The 23,783-nt window shown below is 43.4% G+C and overlaps 1 protein-coding gene across 4 annotated transcripts in view; it reads right to left on the bottom strand.

Moving 5' to 3' along the window:
• garz (Sec7 domain-containing protein garz) overlaps positions 1–23,783 on the bottom strand; it is a 53,382-nt gene that overhangs the window by 9,294 nt on the left and 20,305 nt on the right. For 2 of the 4 annotated variants that reach the window (XM_070105386.1, XM_070105387.1), the window contains exons 7-15: positions 18,708–18,930; positions 16,766–16,959; positions 13,522–13,680; positions 13,103–13,300; positions 12,737–12,865; positions 11,242–11,407; positions 9,507–9,735; positions 7,197–7,344; positions 4,999–6,414 (exon numbers count right to left, since the gene is read on the bottom strand). In XM_070105386.1, coding sequence (XP_069961487.1) covers positions 4,999–6,414; positions 7,197–7,344; positions 9,507–9,735; positions 11,242–11,407; positions 12,737–12,865; positions 13,103–13,300; positions 13,522–13,680; positions 16,766–16,959; positions 18,708–18,930 — 2,862 coding nt within the window. The remainder of the gene's footprint in view (positions 1–4,998; positions 6,415–7,196; positions 7,345–9,506; positions 9,736–11,241; positions 11,408–12,736; positions 12,866–13,102; positions 13,301–13,521; positions 13,681–16,765; positions 16,960–18,707; positions 18,931–23,783) is intronic. The other 2 variants (XM_070105388.1, XM_070105389.1) reach the window with 2 other exon arrangements.

Below are 23,783 nucleotides of genomic sequence, written 5' to 3' on the forward strand. Positions count from 1 at the left end.
CATAAGAGGTAGAATATATGCTGCATAAGAGGTAGAATATATGCTGCATAAGAGGTAGAATATATGCTGCATAAGAGGTAGAATATATGCTGCATAAGAGGCAGAATATATGCTGCATAAGAGGCAGAGTATATGCTGTACAAGAGGCAGAATATATGCTGCATAAGAGGTAGAATATATGCTGCATAAGAGGCACAGTATATGCTGCATAAGAGGCACAGTATATGCTGCATAAGAGGCACAGTATATGCTGCATAAGAGGCACAGTATATGCTGCATAAGAGGCAGAATATATGCTGCATAAGAGGCACAGTATATGCTGCATAAGAGGCACAGTATATGCTGCATAAGAGGCACAGTATATGCTGCATAAGAGGCACAGTATATGCTGCATAAGAGGCACAGTATATGCTGCATAAGAGGCACAGTATATGCTGCATAAGAGGCAGAATATATGCTGCATAAGAGGCAGAATATATGCTGCATAAGAGGCAGAATATATGCTGCATAAGAGGCAGAATATATGCTGCATAAGAGGTAGAATATATGCTGCATAAGAGGCAGAATATATGCTACATAAGAGGCAGAATATATGCTGCATAAGAGGCAGAATATATGCTGCATAAGAGGCAGAATATATGCTGCATAAGAGGTAGAATATATGCTGCATAAGAGGCAGAATATATGCTACATAAGAGGCAGAATATATGCTGCATAAGAGGCAGAATATATGCTGCATAAGAGGCACAGTATATGCTGCATAAGAGGCACAGTATATGCTGCATAAGAGGCACAGTATATGCTGCATAAGAGGCACAGTATATGCTGCATAAGAGGCACAGTATATGCTGCATAAGAGGCACAGTATATGCTGCATAAGAGGCAGAATATATGCTGCATAAGAGGCAGAATATATGCTGCATAAGAGGCAGAATATATGCTGCATAAGAGGCAGAATATATGCTGCATAAGAGGCAGAATATATGCTGCATAAGAGGCAGAATATATGCTGCATAAGAGGCAGAATATATGCTGCATAAGAGGCAGAATATATGCTGCATAAGAGGCAGAATATATGCTGCATAAGAGGCAGAATATATGCTGCATAAGAGGCAGAATATATGCTGTACAAGAGGCAGAATATATGCTGCATAAGAGGCAGAATATATGCTGCATAAGAGGCAGAATATATGCTGCATAAGAGGCAGAATATATGCTGTACAAGAGGCAGAATATATGCTGTACAAGAGGTAGAATATATGCTGTACAAGAGGTAGAATATATGCTGCATAAGAGGCAGAATATATGCTGTACAAGAGGCAGAATATATGCTGTACAAGAGGTAGAATATATGCTGTACAAGAGGCAGAATATATGCTGTACAAGAGGTAGAATATATGCTACATAAGAGGCAGAATATATGCTGTACAAGAGGCAGAATATATGCTGCATAAGAGGCAGAATATATGCTACATAAGAGGCAGAATATATGCTGTACAAGAGGCAGAATATATGCTGCATAAGAGGCAGAATATATGCTGTACAAGAGGCAGAATATATGCTGTACAAGAGGTAGAATATATGCTGTACAAGAGGTAGAATATATGCTACATAAGAGGCAGAATATATGCTGTACAAGAGGCAGAATATATGCTGTACAAGAGGTAGAATATATGCTACATAAGAGGCAGAATATATGCTGTACAAGAGGCAGAATATATGCTGCATAAGAGGCAGAATATATGCTGTACAAGAGGCAGAATATATGCTGCATAAGAGGCAGAATATATGCTGCATAAGAGGCAGAATATATGCTGTACAAGAGGCAGAATATATGCTGTACAAGAGGCAGAATATATGCTGCATAAGAGGCAGAATATATGCTGTACAAGAGGTAGAATATATGCTACATAAGAGGCAGAATATATGCTGTACAAGAGGCAGAATATATGCTACATAAGAGGCAGAATATATGCTGTACAAGAGGTAGAATATATGCTGTACAAGAGGCAGAATATATGCTACATAAGAGGCAGAATATATGCTGTACAAGAGGCAGAATATATGCTGTACAAGAGGCAGAATATATGCTGTACAAGAGGCAGAATATATGCTACATAAGAGGCAGAATATATGCTGTACAAGAGGCAGAATATATGCTGTACAAGAGGCAGAATATATGCTGTACAAGAGGCAGAATATATGCTGTACAAGAGGCAGAATATATGCTGTACAAGAGGCAGAATATATGCTACATAAGAGGCAGAATATATGCTGTACAAGAGGCAGAATATATGCTACATAAGAGGCAGAATATATGCTACATAAGAGGCAGAATATATGCTGTACAAGAGGCAGAATATATGCTGTACAAGAGGCAGAATATATGCTGTACAAGAGGCAGAATATATGCTACATAAGAGGCAGAATATATGCTGTACAAGAGGCAGAATATATGCTGTACAAGAGGCAGAATATATGCTGTACAAGAGGCAGAATATATGCTGTACAAGAGGCAGAATATATGCTACATAAGAGGCAGAATATATGCTGTACAAGAGGCAGAATATATGCTGTACAAGAGGCAGAATATATGCTGTACAAGAGGCAGAATATATGCTACATAAGAGGCAGAATATATGCTGTACAAGAGGCAGAATATATGCTGTACAAGAGGCAGAATATATGCTGTACAAGAGGCAGAATATATGCTGTACAAGAGGCAGAATATATGCTGTACAAGAGGCAGAATATATGCTGTACAAGAGGCAGAATATATGCTGTACAAGAGGCAGAATATATGCTGTACAAGAGGCAGAATATATGCTGTACAAGAGGCAGAATATATGCTGTACAAGAGGCAGAATATATGCTGTACAAGAGGCAGAATATATGCTACATAAGAGGCAGAATATATGCTGTACAAGAGGCAGAATATATGCTACATAAGAGGCAGAATATATGCTACATAAGAGGCAGAATATATGCTACATAAGAGGCAGAATATATGCTACATAAGAGGCAGAATATATGCTACATAAGAGGCAGAATATATGCTGTACAAGAGGCAGAATATATGCTGTAAGAGAGGCAGAATATATGCTACATAAGAGGCAGAATATATGCTACATAAGAGGCAGAATATATGCTGTACAAGAGGCAGAATATATGCTGTACAAGAGGCAGAATATATGCTGTACAAGAGGCAGAATATATGCTGTACAAGAGGTAGAATATATGCTACATAAGAGGCAGAATATATGCTGTACAAGAGGCAGAATATATGCTACATAAGAGGCAGAATATATGCTACATAAGAGGCAGAATATATGCTGTACAAGAGGCAGAATATATGCTGTACAAGAGGCAGAATATATGCTGTACAAGAGGCAGAATATATGCTGTACAAGAGGCAGAATATATGCTACATAAGAGGCAGAATATATGCTGTACAAGAGGCAGAATATATGCTACATAAGAGGCAGAATATATGCTGTACAAGAGGCAGAATATATGCTACATAAGAGGCAGAATATATGCTGTACAAGAGGCAGAATATATGCTGTACAAGAGGTAGAATATATGCTACATAAGAGGCAGAATATATGCTGTACAAGAGGTAGAATATATGCTGCATAAGAGGTAGAATATATGCTACATAAGAGGCAGAATATATGCTACATAAGAGGCAGAATATATGCTACATAAGAGGTAGAATATATGCTACATAAGAGGCAGAATATATGCTACATAAGAGGTAGAATATATGCTACATAAGAGGCAGAATATATGCTACATAAGAGGCAGAATATATGCTGCATAAGAGGCAGAATATATGCTGTACAAGAGGCAGAATATATGCTACATAAGAGGCAGAATATATGCTGTACAAGAGGTAGAATATATGCTGCATAAGAGGCAGAATATATGCTACATAAGAGGCAGAATATATGCTGCACAAGAGGCAGAATATATGCTACATAAGAGGTAGAATATATGCTGTACAAGAGGCAGAATATATGCTGTACAAGAGGCAGAATATATGCTGTACAAGAGGCAGAATATATGCTGTACAAGAGGCAGAATATATGCTACATAAGAGGCAGAATATATGCTACATAAGAGGCAGAATATATGCTGCATAAGAGGCAGAATATATGCTGTACAAGAGGCAGAATATATGCTGTACAAGAGGCAGAATATATGCTGTACAAGAGGCAGAATATATGCTGCATAAGAGGCAGAATATATGCTGTACAAGAGGCAGAATATATGCTGCATAAGAGGCAGAATATATGCTGCATAAGAGGCAGAATATATGCTGTACAAGAGGCAGAATATATGCTGCATAAGAGGCAGAATATATGCTGCATAAGAGGCAGAATATATGCTGCATAAGAGGCAGAATATATGCTGCATAAGAGGCAGAATATATGCTACATAAGAGGCAGAATATATACTGTTTAAGTGTCATCATAGTTATCCAGGGAAAGAGGTTAGCTGGACTTGAGTCCTGGAGGTGGGAAGTACTCTGAAGGATGGCCGGGGATATGTTGCAGTTTTTTTTAACTGTAGTATGGGGTGCACCTCTGGCATGACAGTGACGGGGTGAGTGATGATGAAAGTGTCTCTTCTTGTTCTGGTCACTCTGCCTTGGTGCGAAATACCTGTCTTAAAAAAAATATAAGAAGCCTCATATACAGTGGACCTCCGCTTTACGATCACCTCCCAATGCGACCCATTATGTAAGTGTATTTATGTAAGTGTGTTTGTATGTGTGTTTGGGGGTCTGAAATGGACTAATCTAATTCACAATATTCCTTATGGGAACAAATTCGTCCAGTAATGGCACCTGAACATACTTCTGGAATGAAATAATATCGTAAACCGGGGGTCCACTGTACACTATAAAAGACGGTGAAACTGAAAAAAATTGCAAAAAAGCTGAAATAGGTGAAAAAATGGGCAAAATAATATGGAAATGAACAAAAAGAGTACCTTAGCTGGACAAGGAGGAGGAACACCACTACTTGCAGGATCGGGTAAAGATGTTTTAACCCCGGCCGACTCTCCACTTGTGCCTGGAGAGTCTGACTCTACGTCATCCGTAGAAAATGGGTTGAGGAATGACGGGAGAGATATAGGGAAGATGGAGGTTGGGGAGGGTGATACAATGGCAGTGCTGGGTGTGGTGCTGGTGTTTGCTATGCTGAGGCCACAGTCTGTGGCAGGTAATGTGCTAGTGTTAGCTGTGCTGGTGCTAGCTATACTGAGGGCATAGTCTATGGCAGGTACATTGCTAAGAGGTGAAATATGGTTGGACGACAAGCCAGAAGCATTTTGGGTAAATTGTGCACTCCTGGTGTGGTTTGAAACATAGCTGTCAGCAAAACTGTAGGCCGAGTGATCACCTGGGGGTGTGGAAGCAGAACTTGCAAGAGACGAAGCATTAACAATGGGAAAAGCAGCAGAGTGAGAGGCATTTGTGGTAGCAAGGTATGGACAGGTGATGGATGTACTGGCCAGGGTGGAGTCATGAGTGCTGTGTGCAGGGATGTCACACGCAGGATGTTCCGAATGAAGAGACGAATTTGTGAAGTTTGATGAATAACCGGCTGTGAAATCGCTCGGAGAATAAAAGTGACCAATATTATCTGGAGACATTCCTGGCTTATCATAAAAAAAACTTTCACTGCTCACAGAGTTTGCTGGGGAACAGAAAGTTTGTGGAGAAGTATTGCCAGTGTAACTAATTGCATTATGACTTGTAGATGAGGATGACACAGGTTTACCTTCAGATCGATAGGTGAACGTTCCTGTGTAATGTGGAACCTTCTGCACCGCTGCTGCACTGGGTGACAAGGACACTTGTGGATGAAGACACGCTGAGTCAGTGTATGAGTGTGGCAGAGGCAATGTATTGTAGTTGGGGTACTGAAGTAACACTGGTGAGGTTACACAAGACTGTGTGAGAGGAGATGACTGCGTGAGAGGAGACGACTGTGTGAGAGGAGACGACTGCACGTGAGGAGACGACTGCATGTGAGGAGACGACTGCGTGAGAGGAGACGAATGCATGTGAGGAGACGACTGCGTGAGAGGAGACGGCTGCATGAGAGGAGACAACTGTGTGAGAGGTGTCGTCGAGTAGTCAGCGATCGTGTGTGTGTGTGACACCAGAGTATCTTGGTAATTCAAAATGGGCATTGAGTATTCAGCATGGGTTACAGGAAGAGAAATGGGTAGCGTGGGTGGTGTGGGTGGCTCCACATGCAAGACTACGTGTGGAAAAACAGCTGTAGGGTCGACAGGAGAGAGTGAGTATGGCGAAGAGGACGGGCTGAGGTATGGCAGGGTGGTCGGTACGGAACTAGTGACCAAACTCCCACTGGCCTCGTGTACTGATGACGGCATCTGAGTTACGGAAAGAAAAACAACTTAAAAATAAAATGCTACCACTACACGGGACACCGTACCCGCAGACGGATGACATCTTTGTTAAAATTATAAAATGGACAAGTTGCAGGTGCAAAACTAACCGAAGTCCCGTCAACTTAACGTCAAAATCAACTAAGTTGATAACATTTATATACTGAACTTTTGCAAATAATAAATATAAGCAATATGTTTAAACAACAAATGAAGCAGCAACTAATAAGAATAATTACATAAATGTGCATAAATAATGGTAACAAACATGTCAGGCAAGATGACACGAGAGAAACTAGCAAGACTTTTCTCATGGCAACGTTTTGCCCTCCATCAGCTTGATCAAATTGATACAAACTATTGTTCATTACTTTTTGAGGAGGTTCAGGAGAGAGCCTTCTGCTTACTATGCTTGCAACAAAAATTTACATAAAAACTTAAGAAGGAAGAAGCACTGCAGCAGGCCTACTTGCCCATGCTAGGCAGGTCCAACTCACACCCGCACAACTGGTCATGTTATATACTGATCTAACAATAGCTGTGAGGCTTACAAAAAGCCAAAGAAGCTTTTAATAATTACTTCAGAGGAGCACTCAACAAACGTAACACCATATTGGCGATACAACACAACACTGGTGATACAACACAATACAATCTTTATGTGCTAATAATTTAACACAAACTTAACACTGATGATATAACACACACAAAATTAACAACTAACACTGGTGATGCAACATACACAAAAATAAAAGCAGTGTGCGTACCTGAGAGGTCGACTGGGCGAGCGCCGTTGCCCCGGAGGATGAGGAGGGCGAGCCTGGCAGTGCGGCGGGTAGGAGGGTCGGAAGTGGAGGCTGCAGGATGATGGCATTGCCGTAGCTAGTCGGCAGAGACTCCTGACTCAGAGATAACCTGTAAACGGTCAAAGTCAGACCAAAGTGTTATTGTAAACTCCTCTCTCCTCTGTACAGGTTATATGTGTATTGTTATTATTACTATTATTGTTGTTAGGAAGCAAGGGACTGATAACCCCTTCTCTTATATAAACTAGTAGATGTAAAGAGAAGAAAAACACACTCCAACAGCCTAAAGAGCAGCCTGGAACTGCTGTTTAGGCACGCTGTTGGAGTGTGAGTTTGGAAAATTTTTGGAAGGCATTCAGAGGTCTCCAGTGAGCCGGACTTAAAGTCCTGTAATTTTCTTCTCTTCGGGGATGACTCTGACTGGTGTAAGACAACCAGTGTGTAGTGTGTTTCCTTATGGCTGGTAAACCATTAGTTACCTTGCATGCTGTCCCTGTTCTAGCAGTAAGTAGATTAAGTTACTTGTACCTGCTGTCCCTGTTCACCTAGCAGTAAGTAGATACCTGGATGTTAGTTACCTTGCACCTGCTGTCCCTGTTCACCTAGCAGTAAGTAGATACCTGGATGTTAGTTACCTTGCTGTTCATCTAGCAGTTAGTAGGTACCTGGATATTAGTTACCTTACACCTGCTGTCCCTGTTCACCTAGCAGTTAGTAGATGCCTGGATGTTAGTTAACTTACCTGCTGTCCCTGTTCACCTAGCAGTTAGTAGATGCCTGGATGTTAGTTACCTTACACCTGCTGTCCCTGCTCACCTAGCAGTAAAAGAGGTACCTGGGTGTTAGTGGAGTGGTGTGGGTGGCATCCTGGGGACAAAACTAACCTAATTTGCCCAAAATGCTCTGCATAACAAGGGTCTTTCTATATAGTAGTATGTCATTAATGTCAGCTATGGTTTGTGTATCATGTACTTGTAGCAATAAAGATTATTATACTGTTATACTGGAAATATAAACACATATGCAGTATAATGTGATCCTTTATTGACAACGTTTCACCCACACAGTGGGCTTTTTCAAATCACAAACAGATCTGTTTGAGACTTGAAAAAGTCCAGTGTGGGCGAAACGTTGTCAGTAAAGGATCACATTAAACTGCATATGTGTTTATGTTTCCATTGTGTCGGTATTTTATACCATTTATTTCCAACTGTTATACTCATGAGGTGATGGTAAACCCACAAAGTGGGTTTACAACATATGGATTAGTCTGCCTGAAATGCTCAAACATGTTTTTTTTTTTTTTGTGTATACCAATACTTTTTATTTCTTTGTGTAGCATATAAATTTGAATCTGAACATAGGAAATGGTAGATTTTTTTTTTTTTTCAACAAGTCGGCCGTCTCCCACTGAGGCAGGGTGACCCACCGAGGCAGGGTGACCCACCGAGGCAGGGCGACCCACCGAGGCAGGGCGACCCACCGAGGCAGGGCGACCCACCGAGGCAGGGCGACCCACCGAGGCAGGGTGACCCACCGAGGCAGGGTGACCCACCGAGGCAGGGTGACCCACCGAGGCAGGGTGACCCAAAAAAGAAAGAAAATCCCCAAAAAGAAAATACTTTCATCATTCAACACTTTCACCACACTCACACATTATCACTGTTTTTTCAGAGGTGCTCAGAATACAACAGTTTAGAAGCATATACGTATAAAGATACACAACATGACTCAAGAAATCATAATGACACGAGGGGTATGGTTAAGATACACAACATATCCCTCCAAACTGCCAATATCCCAAACCCCTCCTTTAAAGTGCAGGCATTGTACTTCCCATTTCCAGGACTCAAGTTTAATCCAAGGCTACCTGGAGTATACCTGAAGAGGGTTTTGGGGGTCAATGCCCCTGCAGCTTGGTCTGACACCAGGCCTTGTGGTGGATGAGGGTCTGATCAACCAGGCTGTTACTGCTGGCTGCAGTAACAGGATAGATCCAATTCTTTGAATTACAACAATAATGAAATTAATAACACTGATATATCACTTTGATTAATCACAGTGAAGACTCGGGAAGTTAAGTGTGTCCACCAGTAACAAATAAAAAATTTACTGTCTTAAAGGTTTTGTACCAAGAAAGAGCGATCCACAAAAGAGGAAACACATTCACCATCGTTCATTCAACAGCTGTCCTGCCGTAAGTGTGTGAACATCGCAATTCAAGCAACTCAGTGAACTGCAACGTCTCTGACCATCCCTCAGGTTACATACCTAGCAGCCTGTTGTTCCCTCAAGGTGGGAGGTGCAAACGCCTCTCCGTCAGAACAAGGGCTGGAAGAGGCGGTGTTGGTGGCATCCTGAGGCGAGGGCTCCTGCACCACTCCTGGTACAGCTATGCCGCCTGGCATGGCACGGCTTGCCCTCATGTCATCAGGGAGCGGCGGCAGAGGAGACTTGACGCAACTCTTGGATGGTACCACCTCTATCTTGTGGATCTCCGCTGGAAAACGATGGCAAAAATAGACACAAATGCAGCATTTATACCGTTTATCTCTGCTGAAATATTATACCAAATAGAAATTTTGATTTTAAATAAGAAACACAGATGCTCCTTAACTTACGATATTTTGACTTTGCGATGATGCAAGAGCATTTACTTTGAAGTTGAAACTTAATTACCTAGTATGATGACGACAACCCCATAACTTGTATTTATCTATTGACTTCAATACTGGTATTTAGTTACAGTAATTATTTATTTACTTATTTTAGTGACAGTAGTTATTTATTGACTTATTTAGTATACAGTGGACCCCCGGTATTCGATGGCATCGGTATTCGATAAATCCGGTATTCGATAAATCCGGTATTCGATGCATTATATCGCAAAAAATTTTCCTCGGTATTCGATTGAAAACCCGATATTCGATACGATTCGTACGAGACCTGTCCACACGTGGCCTGAACTGCCCCGTGTGTGCCAGTGTTTACAAGCCAGCCAGTGTGCGTGCATCTAAGGATACATTCGGTACATTCCATATTATCCATATTATCACTGTGTTTGGTGCTTGTTTCTGCAAAATAAGTCACCATGGGCCCCAAGAAAGCTTCTAGTGCCAACCCTGTGGTAAAAAGGGTGAGAATTAGTATGGAAATTAAGAAAGATTTTGAAGGGTTTGGGGCTAACCCTGAGAAGCCTATGCCAGTTGTGGAATCCATTGTGCCTACTTCAAAAATTAAGGAAATGTGTGCACAGTGGGTTGAAGTGCAAACCTTTATGGATGAAAATCACCCTAACACAGCTATTGCAAGCCGTGCTGGTGACTATTACAATGACAATGTTGTGGCCCATTTTAGACAAATCGTAAAGGAACGGGAGGTACAGAGCTCTATGGACAGATTTGTTGTGCGACAGAAGTCCAGTGACTCAAGCTGGTCCTAGTGGCATTAAAAGAAGAAGGGAAGTAACCCCGGAAAAGGACTTGCTACCTCAAGTCCTAATGGAAGGGGATTCCCCTACTAAACACTAACACCTCTCCCCTCCTCCCATCCCATCAATCACCACCAGATCTTCATTAAAGGTAAGTGTCAATTATTTTATTGTTATTGTAATTATTCTATTGCATTAAACTTAATATTTCATGTAGTAAAATTTTTTTTTCATACTTTTGGGTGTCTTGCACGGATTAATTTGATTTTCATTATTTCTTATGAGGAAAATTGATTCGGTTTTCGATATTATCGGTATTCGATGAGCTCTTAGGAACGGATTAATATCGAATACCAGGGGTCCACTGTATTATATTCATATTCGACTAACAACGAGTTCTTTGGAAAGTAACCCCATTGTAATTTGAGGACTACCTGTACATGCCGAAAATAAAATTAATAAATCATACCGTGTGAATGATAATCATATAAGGTACATTTAAAAACTTTAAAACTTGTAAACTCCCATCTTGTGTATTGTTATGCATTCTGCTTCAAATATATCGCTTGAACTCACAAGGTGGGTGACTGCGAAAGAGGTTGTGGCGAAAGTCCGGCAAGAATGCATCTATGCGATCCCAGGTGATAGTCCAGAGGCGAGTGAAGCCATCAGCCGTGTGGAACACCTGAGTAGTCTCCATCACCAGCAGCATGTTCTTCAGGATCTCCGGAATGGCATCACTCTGCAATTTTGGAGAAGTGGTTTAAGACACACGGACAGAGTGTACAGCTGGTGTGGGGAAAAATATGGGAAGGAATTAGAAAAAAAAAGAATTAAAGTGGGGCAAGGATCTTATACTAATAGACTCACTTCTTACAGATGTCACTCTTACGATTATTATTACAATCAAAACTAAGCAGTGAACCCAGCCCACAATGGTCATACGGAAGTGCCAGGATTAACCAATGCTAACCCCAGAATCTTGATGCTGAGCCATAACTAACTATGATAGGAAAGAGGTTAGGTTAAGTTTTCCAGGAAACAGGATAAGTGTTTCGTGACGCAGGTCTTAGTTATGTGGTGACCCACAGCTGGAGCTTTTGGTCGTTTGACCGAGGCCTTCTGCTGGCTTACCACTCCACCCCTTTAAAAATTACATAGAGACATATAGTATTATTAGACTTCAGGTATGTCTTGCTACTTCTACCTGCACTTAGGTCACACTACACATACATGTACAAGCATATATACAAACACCCTTCTGGGTTTTCTTCTATTTTCTTTCTAGTTCTTGTTCTTGTTTATTTCCCCTTACCTCCATGGGGAAGTGGAACAGAATTCTTCCTCCATAAGCCATGCATGTTGTAAGAGGCAACTAAAATGCCGGGAGCAAGGGGCTAGTAACCCCTTCTCCTGTATATATTACTAAATGTAAAAGGAGAAACTTTCGTTTTTCCTTTTGGGCCGCCCCGCCTCGGTGGGATACGGCAGGTGTGTTGAAAGATATATACACAAATAACCCACACATAAAAAAGAGAGAAGCTTACGATGACGTTTCGGTCCAACTTGGACCATTTACAATGGTCCAAGTCGGACCAAAACGTCGTCGTAAGCTTCTCTCTTTTTTATGTGCTGGCTATTTGTGTATCGTTCCAGTCACGGTACTGTGCCTTTTTTTGTTATTTATTGAAAGATATAGTATTATTATTACCAGCAATGTTATTATTATTATTATTAGGTGTTAGATGACACCAGTCACCTAACACCCAGGTATCTACAGTACTTACTGCTAGGTGAACAGTGACAGCAGGTGTAAGGTGACTAACACCCAGGTAACTACTTACTGCTAGGTGAACAGTGACAGCAGGTGCAAGGTGTCTAACACCCAGGTACCTACTTACTGCTAAGTGAACAGTGACAGCAGGTGTCTTAAGGAAACGTTCCAATATTTCCACCCATACCGGAGATTGAACCACAGACCTCAGTGAGCTGAGTGCACTACCAACCCAGCCACAGGACACCAAGCCAGTGTAAACATGATCAAATAACCATGCAGCGAGCATGCACTTACAGTGACCTCGCTCACCAAGTGATCTGAACGATGGGTGTTAAGGTATTTGTCCATGAAATCGAGGATGGTTAACCATAGGGCCGTGAAGGTGGCCAGGGTTAACAGGGGTGTCAGATGACGCAGGTACACCTGGAATTAAAAACTATCATCAGAAATTCTAACTGTACAAAAAGAACTTTTAAAAAGGGCACAAAAACACCACACACACAATACACACACACACAATACATACACATGCACACAGCTTTAATAAGAGATGTGATAAAGCTCTTAGAGCATGGAGAGAGTGAACCTAGCAGCCGCCAGCAAAAAGACAGGGCCAGGAGCCGTGACTCGACCCCTGCAACCACAACCAACTCCACCCACCTTCTGGACGAGTGTGGCCGCTCGAACCCTGGTCTCCTCCAGGGAGGCTGGACTGGACCCTGGTAGTGGCTGCAGTAGCTTGGCCAACAGAGGAAAGAGCACCTTGTTGAAGCATGATTCCCACTCCCCGGCACTCAGAGCCTGCAAGTCGTGGTTCAGCAACGCTCGTTGTAGGTATGTCATCGCCATGTTGCGGATCTGAGGATTGCAACGAGTGTGACCTTTAAGACTGGAGGAACACTGTGCTAGGACTACTGGTAAGACTGGGGGAGTACTGTGCTAGGACTACTGGTGGGTGTGATTTGAACCTCCCTAGCATGGGCCAGTAGGCCTGCAAAAGTGCTGTTCTTTACAGTCTTATATGCGGGTTATTTGTGTGTTATCATAAAACTGGTCAAGGACCAAGGAGTGGAACTCACAGTAGTGCGAGAGTCGCAGCAGTAACGAGCAATACCCTGGAGGAGAGGACATAGTGCCTGTGGCCAGAGCGAGGGCGACGATGCCAGCTGCAGCGGCTGGTCGGCCAGACCCACAATGTGACTAGATGCTGTGTGTAGTGTATCCATCAGGTCCAGCAACTGCAAGGATAGAATCATGAGTTGACAAAGGATTTGGCTTAAAAACAGAACTCAGGGTGGGCAAAACTGATCATAAAGAATTTGACACATGCAACGTCTAGGTATCTTTATTGTGGATATTTCACTTTGTATTGATAAAGCCACTAGATGGAGAAACATCTACAGGAGGGTCCTGCTTATACAGCAGGTTAGGTTCCAGGCTACTGCTGAACAACAGGGCCCTGCTCATACAGCAGGTTAGGTTCCAGGCTACTGCTGAACAACAGGGCCCTGCTCATACAGCAGGTTAGGTTCCAGGCTACTGCTGAACAACAGGGCCCTGCTCATACAGCAGGTTAGGTTCCAGGCTACTGCTGAACAGGGCCCTGCTCATACAGCAGGTTAGGTTCCAGGCTACTGCGTACAACAGGGCCCTGCTCATACAGCAGGTTAGGTTCCAGGCTACTGCTGAACAACAGGGCCCTGCTCATACAGCAGGTTAGGTTCCAGGCTACTGCTGAACAACAGGGCCCTGCTCATACAGCAGGTTAGGTTCCAGGCTACTGCTGAACAGGGCCCTGCTCATACAGCAGGTTAGGTTCCAGGCTACTGCGTACAACAGGGCCCTGCTCATACAGCAGGTTAGGTTCCAGGCTACTGCGTACAACAGGGCCCTGCTCATACAGCAGGTTAGGTTCCAGGCTACTGCGTACAACAGGGCCCTGCTCATACAGCAGGTTAGGTTCCAGGCTACTGCGTACAACAGGGCCCTGCTCATACAGCAGGTTAGGTTCCAGGCTACTGCGTACAACAGGGCCCTGCTCATACAGCAGGTTAGGTTCCAGGCTACTGCGTACAACAGGGCCCTGCTCATACAGCAGGTTAGGTTCCAGGCTACTGCGTACAACAGGGCCCTGCTCATACAGCAGGTTAGGTTCCAGGCTACTGCGTACAACAGGGCCCTGCTCATACAGCAGGTTAGGTTCCAGGCTACTGCGTACAACAGGGCCCTGCTCATACAGCAGGTTAGGTTCCAGGCTACTGCGTACAACAGGGCCCTGCTCATACAGCAGGTTAGGTTCCAGGCTACTGCGTACAACAGGGCCCTGCTCATACAGCAGGTTAGGTTCCAGGCTACTGCGTACAACAGGGCCCTGCTCATACAGCAGGTTAGGTTCCAGGCTACTGCGTACAACAGGGCCCTGCTCATACAGCAGGTTAGGTTCCAGGCTACTGCGTACAACAGGGCCCTGCTCATACAGCAGGTTAGGTTCCAGGCTACTGCGTACAACAGGGCCCTGCTCATACAGCAGGTTAGGTTCCAGGCTACTGCGTACAACAGGGCCCTGCTCATACAGCAGGTTAGGTTCCAGGCTACTGCGTACAACAGGGCCCTGCTCATACAGCAGGTTAGGTTCCAGGCTACTGCGTACAACAGGGCCCTGCTCATACAGCAGGTTAGGTTCCAGGCTACTGCGTACAACAGGGCCCTGCTCATACAGCAGGTTAGGTTCCAGGCTACTGCGTACAACAGGGCCCTGCTCATACAGCAGGTTAGGTTCCAGGCTACTGCGTACAACAGGGCCCTGCTCATACAGCAGGTTAGGTTCCAGGCTACTGCGTACAACAGGGCCCTGCTCATACAGCAGGTTAGGTTCCAGGCTACTGCGTACAACAGGGCCCTGCTCATACAGCAGGTTAGGTTCCAGGCTACTGCGTACAACAGGGCCCTGCTCATACAGCAGGTTAGGTTCCAGGCTACTGCGTACAACAGGGCCCTGCTCATACAGCAGGTTAGGTTCCAGGCTACTGCGTACAACAGGGCCCTGCTCATACAGCAGGTTAGGTTCCAGGCTACTGCGTACAACAGGGCCCTGCTCATACAGCAGGTTAGGTTCCAGGCTACTGCGTACAACAGGGCCCTGCTCATACAGCAGGTTAGGTTCCAGGCTACTGCGTACAACAGGGCCCTGCTCATACAGCAGGTTAGGTTCCAGGCTACTGCGTACAACAGGGCCCTGCTCATACAGCAGGTTAGGTTCCAGGCTACTGCGTACAACAGGGCCCTGCTCATACAGCAGGTTAGGTTCCAGGCTACTGCGTACAACAGGGCCCTGCTCATACAGCAGGTTAGGTTCCAGGCTACTGCGTACAACAGGGCCCTGCTCATACAGCAGGTTAGGTTCCACTTTACTGCTGTAAAATGAAAGAACACTTTCAAATGCATTTAAAAGCCTGATAACATATTAAGTGAACAATAGAGTCAGGTCTAAACAATACATATACAGTACACACATTACTTACATTAAAATATTTTCATTACACAAATAACCCGCACATAAGAGAGAGAAGCTTACGACGATGTTTCGGTCCGACTTGGTCCAAGTCGGACCGAAACGTCGTCGTAAGCTTCTCTCTTTTATGTGCGGGTTATTTGTGTATCGTTCCAGTCACGGTATTGTGCCTTTTTTGTTATTTGTTAAATATTTTCATTCTTAGCTTATAAGTGAGTGTTGAATATATCGTAGGAAGTCTGAATAAATAAATAAATAACGGCTATAACTGAAAACTACTGCATTAGTAAAGTGGGGCCTGTTTGTTCTATAAAGATACCCAGATGTTTCACATGTAAACAAACCATACCACGGGCAGGGATGGTTTAAATTAAGGTTTAAGGTTTTCTACACTCATAGTATCTTTCACATTGCCTGTTGACTCATACAATGGAACCTCAAAAATCGAACTGCTCCCAACACAACCAATTATGTAAGTGTATTTTTGTAAGTGCTTTTATAAGTGTATTTTTGAGGGTCTGAAATGGACTAATGTAATTTACATCATTCCTGATGGGAATAAATTCATTCAGTAAAGGCACTCGAACAGCCTTCTGGACTGAAGAAAGTTCGATATTTGAGGTTCCACTGTACCACAATTTACACAATACTTCTGGCACACCAGTACCACCACATTCCCTACCAATCTTGGCCTAATTTGCCTGAAATGCTCTTCATAACCTGGGGCTTTCTATATAGTAGTATGTCATTGATGTCAGCTATGGTCTGTATAAGTTGTATCGTGTACCTGTTGAAATAAAGATTATTATTACCTTCTCCGACACTTGCTGGTACGTCATTGGTACGTCGTCAGAGTCGGATTCATCCGCATCGTAAGCACTTGGGCTGGTGGTAGGAGATTTAGGTCTCCGCAAGCCAGACTTCTCTTCCTTGCGTCGTCCAGTAGCCTTCCGCCGCAGTGGCGACCGCATGCCTTCCTTGTTGGAGATTCGTTTTTCTGTCTTGCCTGAAAAGTCATAAGTTCTGTTAAAAAAAGATCAATCTACTACATTGTATACAATATATTTTGAGCAATAACTATTTTTTTTTTTTTTTTCAACATTTCGACCATCTCTCACCAAGGCAGAGTGACTTGAAAAAGAAGAAACACTTTCATCATCACTCACTCCATCACTACCTTGCCACAAGCATGCCAATACTACAGCTCAGATGCCCCTTTACAGTGGACCCTCCCCTAACGAATGCATCGCATAACGCTAAATTCGCCTAATGATACATTTTAACGCTAACATTTTGCCTCGGCTAACGCTAACATCTTTGCCTCGGCTAACGCTAAAAAACTCGCCTAATGATATTCGTTCTCGGGTACCAATTAATATCGTTAGGTGAAGGTCCACTGTAATGGCAATATTGAAAAACTGCAACATATCTCCACCTGTTAGGTAAGACACATATGCAACAGTTAGGTATCTTTATTTTGAAACATTTCGCCTACACAGTAGGCTTCTTCAGTCGAGTACAGAAAAGTTGATAGAAGTAGTGAGAATGGCTGGATTTGAGAGGGACCTGACCTCCCAACGTCTACGTTCTTACCTCTACTAGTGACCTACGTCTCACCTCCTGGCACTATATAAAGGCTCCATCCTGTCACTTCAACTTCATATTGTTTCAGACAACGGAACAATACTCTTCTCCAGACTGAGGGACTGACCACCTCAAAACTTCAAGGGTGATGGACTGATTACATCGTCTTCAAGTATCTTCTGCTTCTATCAACTTTTCTGTACTCGACTGAAGAAGTCTACTGTGTAGGCGAAACGTTTCGAAATAAAGATACCTAACTGTTGCATATGTGTCTTACCTAACAACCTGTCGGTATTTTATACCATTTTAATGTTCATATCTCCACCTCTCCTTCAGAGTGCAGGCACTGTACTTCCCACCTCCAGGACTCAAGTCTGGCTAACTGGTTTACCTGAATACCTTCATAAATGTTACTTTGCTCACACTCAACAGCACATCAAGTCATAAAAACCATTTGCCTCCAAAAAAGGTTATGAACGAATAAAAACAGCAGCAACAGCTGTAAACTAAGAATAAAGAGGCCATAATACCAGGAAGTTTGTCACAAAATTAGTTGAAAGTGACCAGGTGTACATTAGGTGGTAATGAGTATGTCAACACCTCAAATATGTTTTAAAGATCATTTATAGACGAGGGTTACATAGCATTTATAAGGTGATTTTGTTTACGTGCAATGCAGAGGCTGCAACTGTGCAACTTAAAGACTGCAAGGTTTACAACCCTGCAACAGTAAACAGAGATGGAAACCACCTTCATAGATCTGTTCCTGTTAATACAAGCACTGAAGATGGGAAGTCACTGGTTCGTCTCTGCCAGAAATGCACATGCATGTTAGTGGCTTTCTTTTGCGTTTAATAATACAGTGGACCACCGGTTTACGATATTTCATTCCAGAAGTATGTTCAGGCGCCAGTACTGACCGAATTTGTTCCCATAAGGAATATTGTGAATTAGATTAGTCCATTTCAGACCCCCAAACATACACATACAAACGCACTTACATAAATACACTTACATAATTGGTCGCATTCGGAGCTGATCGTAAACCCGGGGTCCACTGTATTTTATTACATATTAACTACATTTTGTAATACCACAGAAAGAAAGTTTGTCTGCTCCTGTGAATACAAATAAACAAGTGGAAACAATCAGTAATGACGAGTGGCGTACCTCCATTCAGGGTAGCCTCCACGAAGGTTCTACAAGCTTGAACAGCTGACGGCAGACTGGAGTGGGTAATGCGTCTGTCCCTCACCAGGAATGCTAGGGTATCCACCGCTTGCACCAGAGCTTCGGGACGGTGCTCCCCCAGCTCCCTCTGGTGTACTATGTCCCACTCGTTCACCGCCACAGCTCGCACTGCCACCTGCTCGATCTCGCCTTCGCGACCAACCTGTAAATAAAAACACATGTAGCACAGAGATATTATAGTACTTGCACTCTTTCTTTTTTATTAACACATCAGCCATTTCCCACCAAGGCAGGGTGACCCAGAAAAGAAGAAACACTTTCATTGTCACTCACTCCATCACTATCTTGCCAGAGGCATACCTACACTACAGCTCAAAAAGTGCAACATACCTCCACCCTTCCTTCAGAGTGCAGGTACTGTACTTCCCACCTCTACCCCTCCTTCAGAGTGGAGGCACTGTACATCCCACCTCTACCCCTCCTTCAGAGTGGAGGCACTGTACTTCCCACCTCTACCCCTCCTTCAGAGTGGAGGCACTGTACATCCCACCTCTACCCCTCCTTCAGAGTGGAGGCACTGTACATCCCACCTCTACCCCTCCTTCAGAGTGGAGGCACTGTACATCCCACCTCTACCCCTCCTTCAGAGTGGAGGCACTGTACATCCCACCTCTACCCCTCCTTCAGAGTGGAGGCACTGTACATCCCACCTCTACCCCTCCTTCAGAGTGGAGGCACTGTACTTCCCACCTCTACCCCTCCTTCAGAGTGGAGGCACTGTACATCCCACCTTCAGGACTCAAGTCCGGCTAACAGGTTTCCCTGAATACCTTCATGTTACTCTGCTCACACTCCAACAGCACATCAAGTCATAAAAACCACTTACCTCCTTCACTCCTAACACTCTGAAGGCAAGTAATCTGATTAGTGATGTCAACACACATTGTAATTCAATTACAATGTCAAGGCAGGGAGACCCACCTATGGGTCTTCCTGCCTTGACAGAAGGCAGCCAAGGAGGTACCACAAAGATATGCTCATCAGATATGACAGATTTACTGTAGCCTGACCTTCATGCCACTGATGTACCTGGTAGATAGCACATCCAATCTGGATGCTTCAATGGTTCAAGTTTTCTCTCACTAAAACAAACTAGGTATCCACTAAAATCCGAATAGTACACCCAGTACAGTGGACCCTCGGGGAAAGGTTTCATCGGTTAGCGCCAAAATTGGATAACGGCTTGCTTTGGCATCAAAATATTGGCTTGGCTAATGCCAAATAACTCGGATAAGGGCTTTTGTCCTGAACGTGTCCTCACAGCCTGAGCGGGCCTAGCCACTCCATACTCCTTGTACAGCCAATGTGCCATTGTTTACAAAACCAGTGGGGACGATTCCACGTGTACATGCTACATATTTTGTATTATTCCATTGTTTTTAGCACTTGTAACTGGGTTGCTTAAATGTGCGTGGATGTAGTGCGGATGACAAGAAACAGATGATTGCTGATGTTATGAATGAAAAGAAGTTGGATGTCCTGGCCCTAAGCGAAACAAAGCTGAAGGGGGTAGGAGAGTTTCAGTGGGGGGAAATAAATGGGATTAAATCTGGAGTATCTGAGAGAGTTAGAGCAAAGGAAGGGGTAGCAGTAATGTTAAATGATCAGTTATGGAAGGAGAAAAGAGAATATGAATGTGTAAATTCAAGAATTATGTGGATTAAAGTAAAGGTTGGATGCGAGAAGTGGGTCATAATAAACGTGTATGCACCTGGAGAAGAGAGGAATGCAGAGGAGAGAGAGAGATTTTGGGAGATGTTAAGTGAATGTATAGGAGCCTTTGAACCAAGTGAGAGAGTAATTGTGGTAGGGGACTTGAATGCTAAAGTAGGAGAAACTTTTAGAGAGGGTGTGGTAGGTAAGTTTGGGGTGCCAGGTGTAAATGATAATGGGAGCCCTTTGATTGAACTTTGTATAGAAAGGGGTTTAGTTATAGGTAATACATATTTTAAGAAAAAGAGGATAAATAAGTATACACGATATGATGTAGGGCGAAATGACAGTAGTTTGTTGGATTATGTATTGGTAGATAAAAGACTGTTGAGTAGACTTCAGGATGTACATGTTTATAGAGGGGCCACAGATATATCAGATCACTTTCTAGTTGTAGCTACACTGAGAGTAAAAGGTAGATGGGATACAAGGAGAATAGAAGCATCAGGGAAGAGAGAGGTGAAGGTTTATAAACTAAAAGAGGAGGCAGTTAGGGTAAGATATAAACAGCTATTGGAGGATAGATGGGCTAATGAGAGCATAGGCAATGGGGTCGAAGAGGTATGGGGTAGGTTTAAAAATGTAGTGTTAGAGTGTTCAGCAGAAGTTTGTGGTTACAGGAAAGTGGGTGCAGGAGGGAAGAGGAGCGATTGGTGGAATGATGATGTAAAGAGAGTAGTAAGGGAGAAAAAGTTAGCATATGAGAAGTTTTTACAAAGTAGAAGTGATGCAAGGAGGGAAGAGTATATGGAGAAAAAGAGAGAAGTTAAGAGAGTGGTGAAGCAATGTAAAAAGAGAGCAAATGAGAGAGTGGGTGAGATGTTATCAACAAATTTTGTTGAAAATAAGAAAAAGTTTTGGAGTGAGATTAACAAGTTAAGAAAGCCTAGAGAACAAATGGATTTGTCAGTTAAAAATAGGAGAGGAGAGTTATTAAATGGAGAGGTAGAGGTATTGGGAAGATGGAAGGAATATTTTGAGGAATTGTTAAATGTTGATGAAGATAGGGAAGCTGTGATTTCGTGTATAGGGCAAGGAGGAATAACATCTTGTAGGAGTGAGGAAGAGCCAGTTGTGAGTGTGGGGGAAGTTCGTGAGGCAGTAGGTAAAATGAAAGGGGGTAAGGCAGCCGGGATTGATGGGATAAAGATACAAATGTTAAAAGCAGGTGGGGATATAGTTTTGGAGTGGTTGGTGCAATTATTTAATAAATGTATGGAAGAGGGTAAGGTACCTAGGGATTGGCAGAGAGCATGCATAGTTCCTTTGTATAAAGGCAAAGGGGATAAAAGAGAGTGCAAAAATTATAGGGGGATAAGTCTGTTGAGTATAGGTAGTAGGTTGGTAGACAGCAACCGCCCAGGGAGGTACTACCGTCCTGCCAAGTGAGTGTAAAACGAAAGCCTGTAATTGTTTTACATGATGGTAGGATTGCTGGTGTCCTTTTTTCTGTCTCATGAACATGCAAGATTTCAGGTACGTCTTGCTACTTCTACTTACACTTAGGTCACACTACACATACATGTACAAGCACATATATACACACCCCTCTGGGTTTTCTTCTATTTTCTTTCTAGTTCTTATTCTTGTTTATTTCCTCTTATCTCCATGGGGAAGTGGAACAGAATTCTTCCTCCGTAAGCCATGCGTGTTGTAAGAGGCGACTAAAATGCCGGGAGCAAGGGGCTAGTAACCTCTTCTCCTGTATATATTACTAAATGTAAAAGGAGAAACTTTCGTTTTTCCTTTTGGGCCACCCCGCCTCGGTGGGATACGGCCGGTGTGTTGAAAGAAAAGAAGTCTGTTGAGTGTACCTGGTAAAGTGTATGGTAGAGTTATAATTGAAAGAATTAAGAGTAAGACGGAGAATAGGATAGCAGATGAACAAGGAGGCTTTAGGAAAGGTAGGGGGTGTGTGGACCCGGTGTTTACAGTGAAACATATAAGTGAACAGTATTTAGATAAGGCTAAAGAGGTCTTTGTGGCATTTATGGATTTGGAAAAGGCGTATGACAGGGTGGATAGGGGGGCAATGTGGCAGATGTTGCAAGTGTATGGTGTAGGAGGTAGGTTACTGAAAGCAGTGAAGAGTTTTTACGAGGATAGTGAGGCTCAAGTTAGAGTATGTAGGAAAGAGGGAAATTTTTTCCCAGTAAAAGTAGGCCTTAGACAAGGATGTGTGATGTCACCGTGGTTGTTTAATATATTTATAGATGGGGTTGTAAGAGAAGTAAATGCGAGGGTCTTGGCAAGAGGCGTGGAGTTAAAAGATAAAGAATCACACACAAAGTGGGAGTTGTCACAGCTGCTCTTTGCTGATGACACTGTGCTCTTGGGAGATTCTGAAGAGAAGTTGCAGAGATTGGTGGATGAATTTGGTAGGGTGTGCAAAAGAAGAAAATTAAAGGTGAATACAGGAAAGAGTAAGGTTATGAGGATAACAAAAAGATTAGGTGATGAAAGATTGAATATCAGATTGGAGGGAGAGAGTATGGAGGAGGTGAACGTATTCAGATATTTGGGAGTGGACGTGTCAGCGGATGGGTCTATGAAAGATGAGGTGAATCATAGAATTGATGAGGGAAAAAGAGTGAGTGGTGCACTTAGGAGTCTGTGGAGACAAAGAACTTTGTCCTTGGAGGCAAAGAGGGGAATGTATGAGAGTATAGTTTTACCAACGCTCTTATATGGGTGTGAAGCGTGGGTGATGAATGTTGCAGCGAGGAGAAGGCTGGAGGCAGTGGAGATGTCATGTCTGAGGGCAATGTGTGCTGTGAATATAATGCAGAGAATTCGTAGTTTGGAAGTTAGGAGGAGGTGCGGGATTACCAAAACTGTTGTCCAGAGGGCTGAGGAAGGGTTGTTGAGGTGGTTCGGACATGTAGAGAGAATGGAGCGAAACAGAATGACTTCAAGAGTGTATCAGTCTGTAGTGGAAGGAAGGCGGGGTAGGGGTCGGCCTAGGAAGGGTTGGAGGGAGGGGGTAAAGGAGGTTTTGTGTGCGAGGGGCTTGGACTTCCAGCAGGCATGCGTGAGCGTGTTTGATAGGAGTGAATGGAGACAAATGGTTTTTAATACTTGACGTGCTGTTGGAGTGTGAGCAAAGTAACATTTATGAAGGGATTCAGGGAAACCGGCAGGCCGGACTTGAGTCCTGGAGATGGGAAGTACAGTGCCTGCACTCTGAAGGAGGGGTGTTAATGTTGCAGTTTAAAAACTGTAGTGTAAAGCACCCTTCTGGCAAGACAGTGATGGAGTGAATGATGGTGAAAGTTTTTCTTT

The sequence above is a fragment of the Cherax quadricarinatus genome, chromosome 98 (assembly GCF_038502225.1).
Source record: "Cherax quadricarinatus isolate ZL_2023a chromosome 98, ASM3850222v1, whole genome shotgun sequence".
Classification (NCBI taxonomy): Eukaryota; Metazoa; Arthropoda; class Malacostraca; order Decapoda; family Parastacidae; genus Cherax; species Cherax quadricarinatus.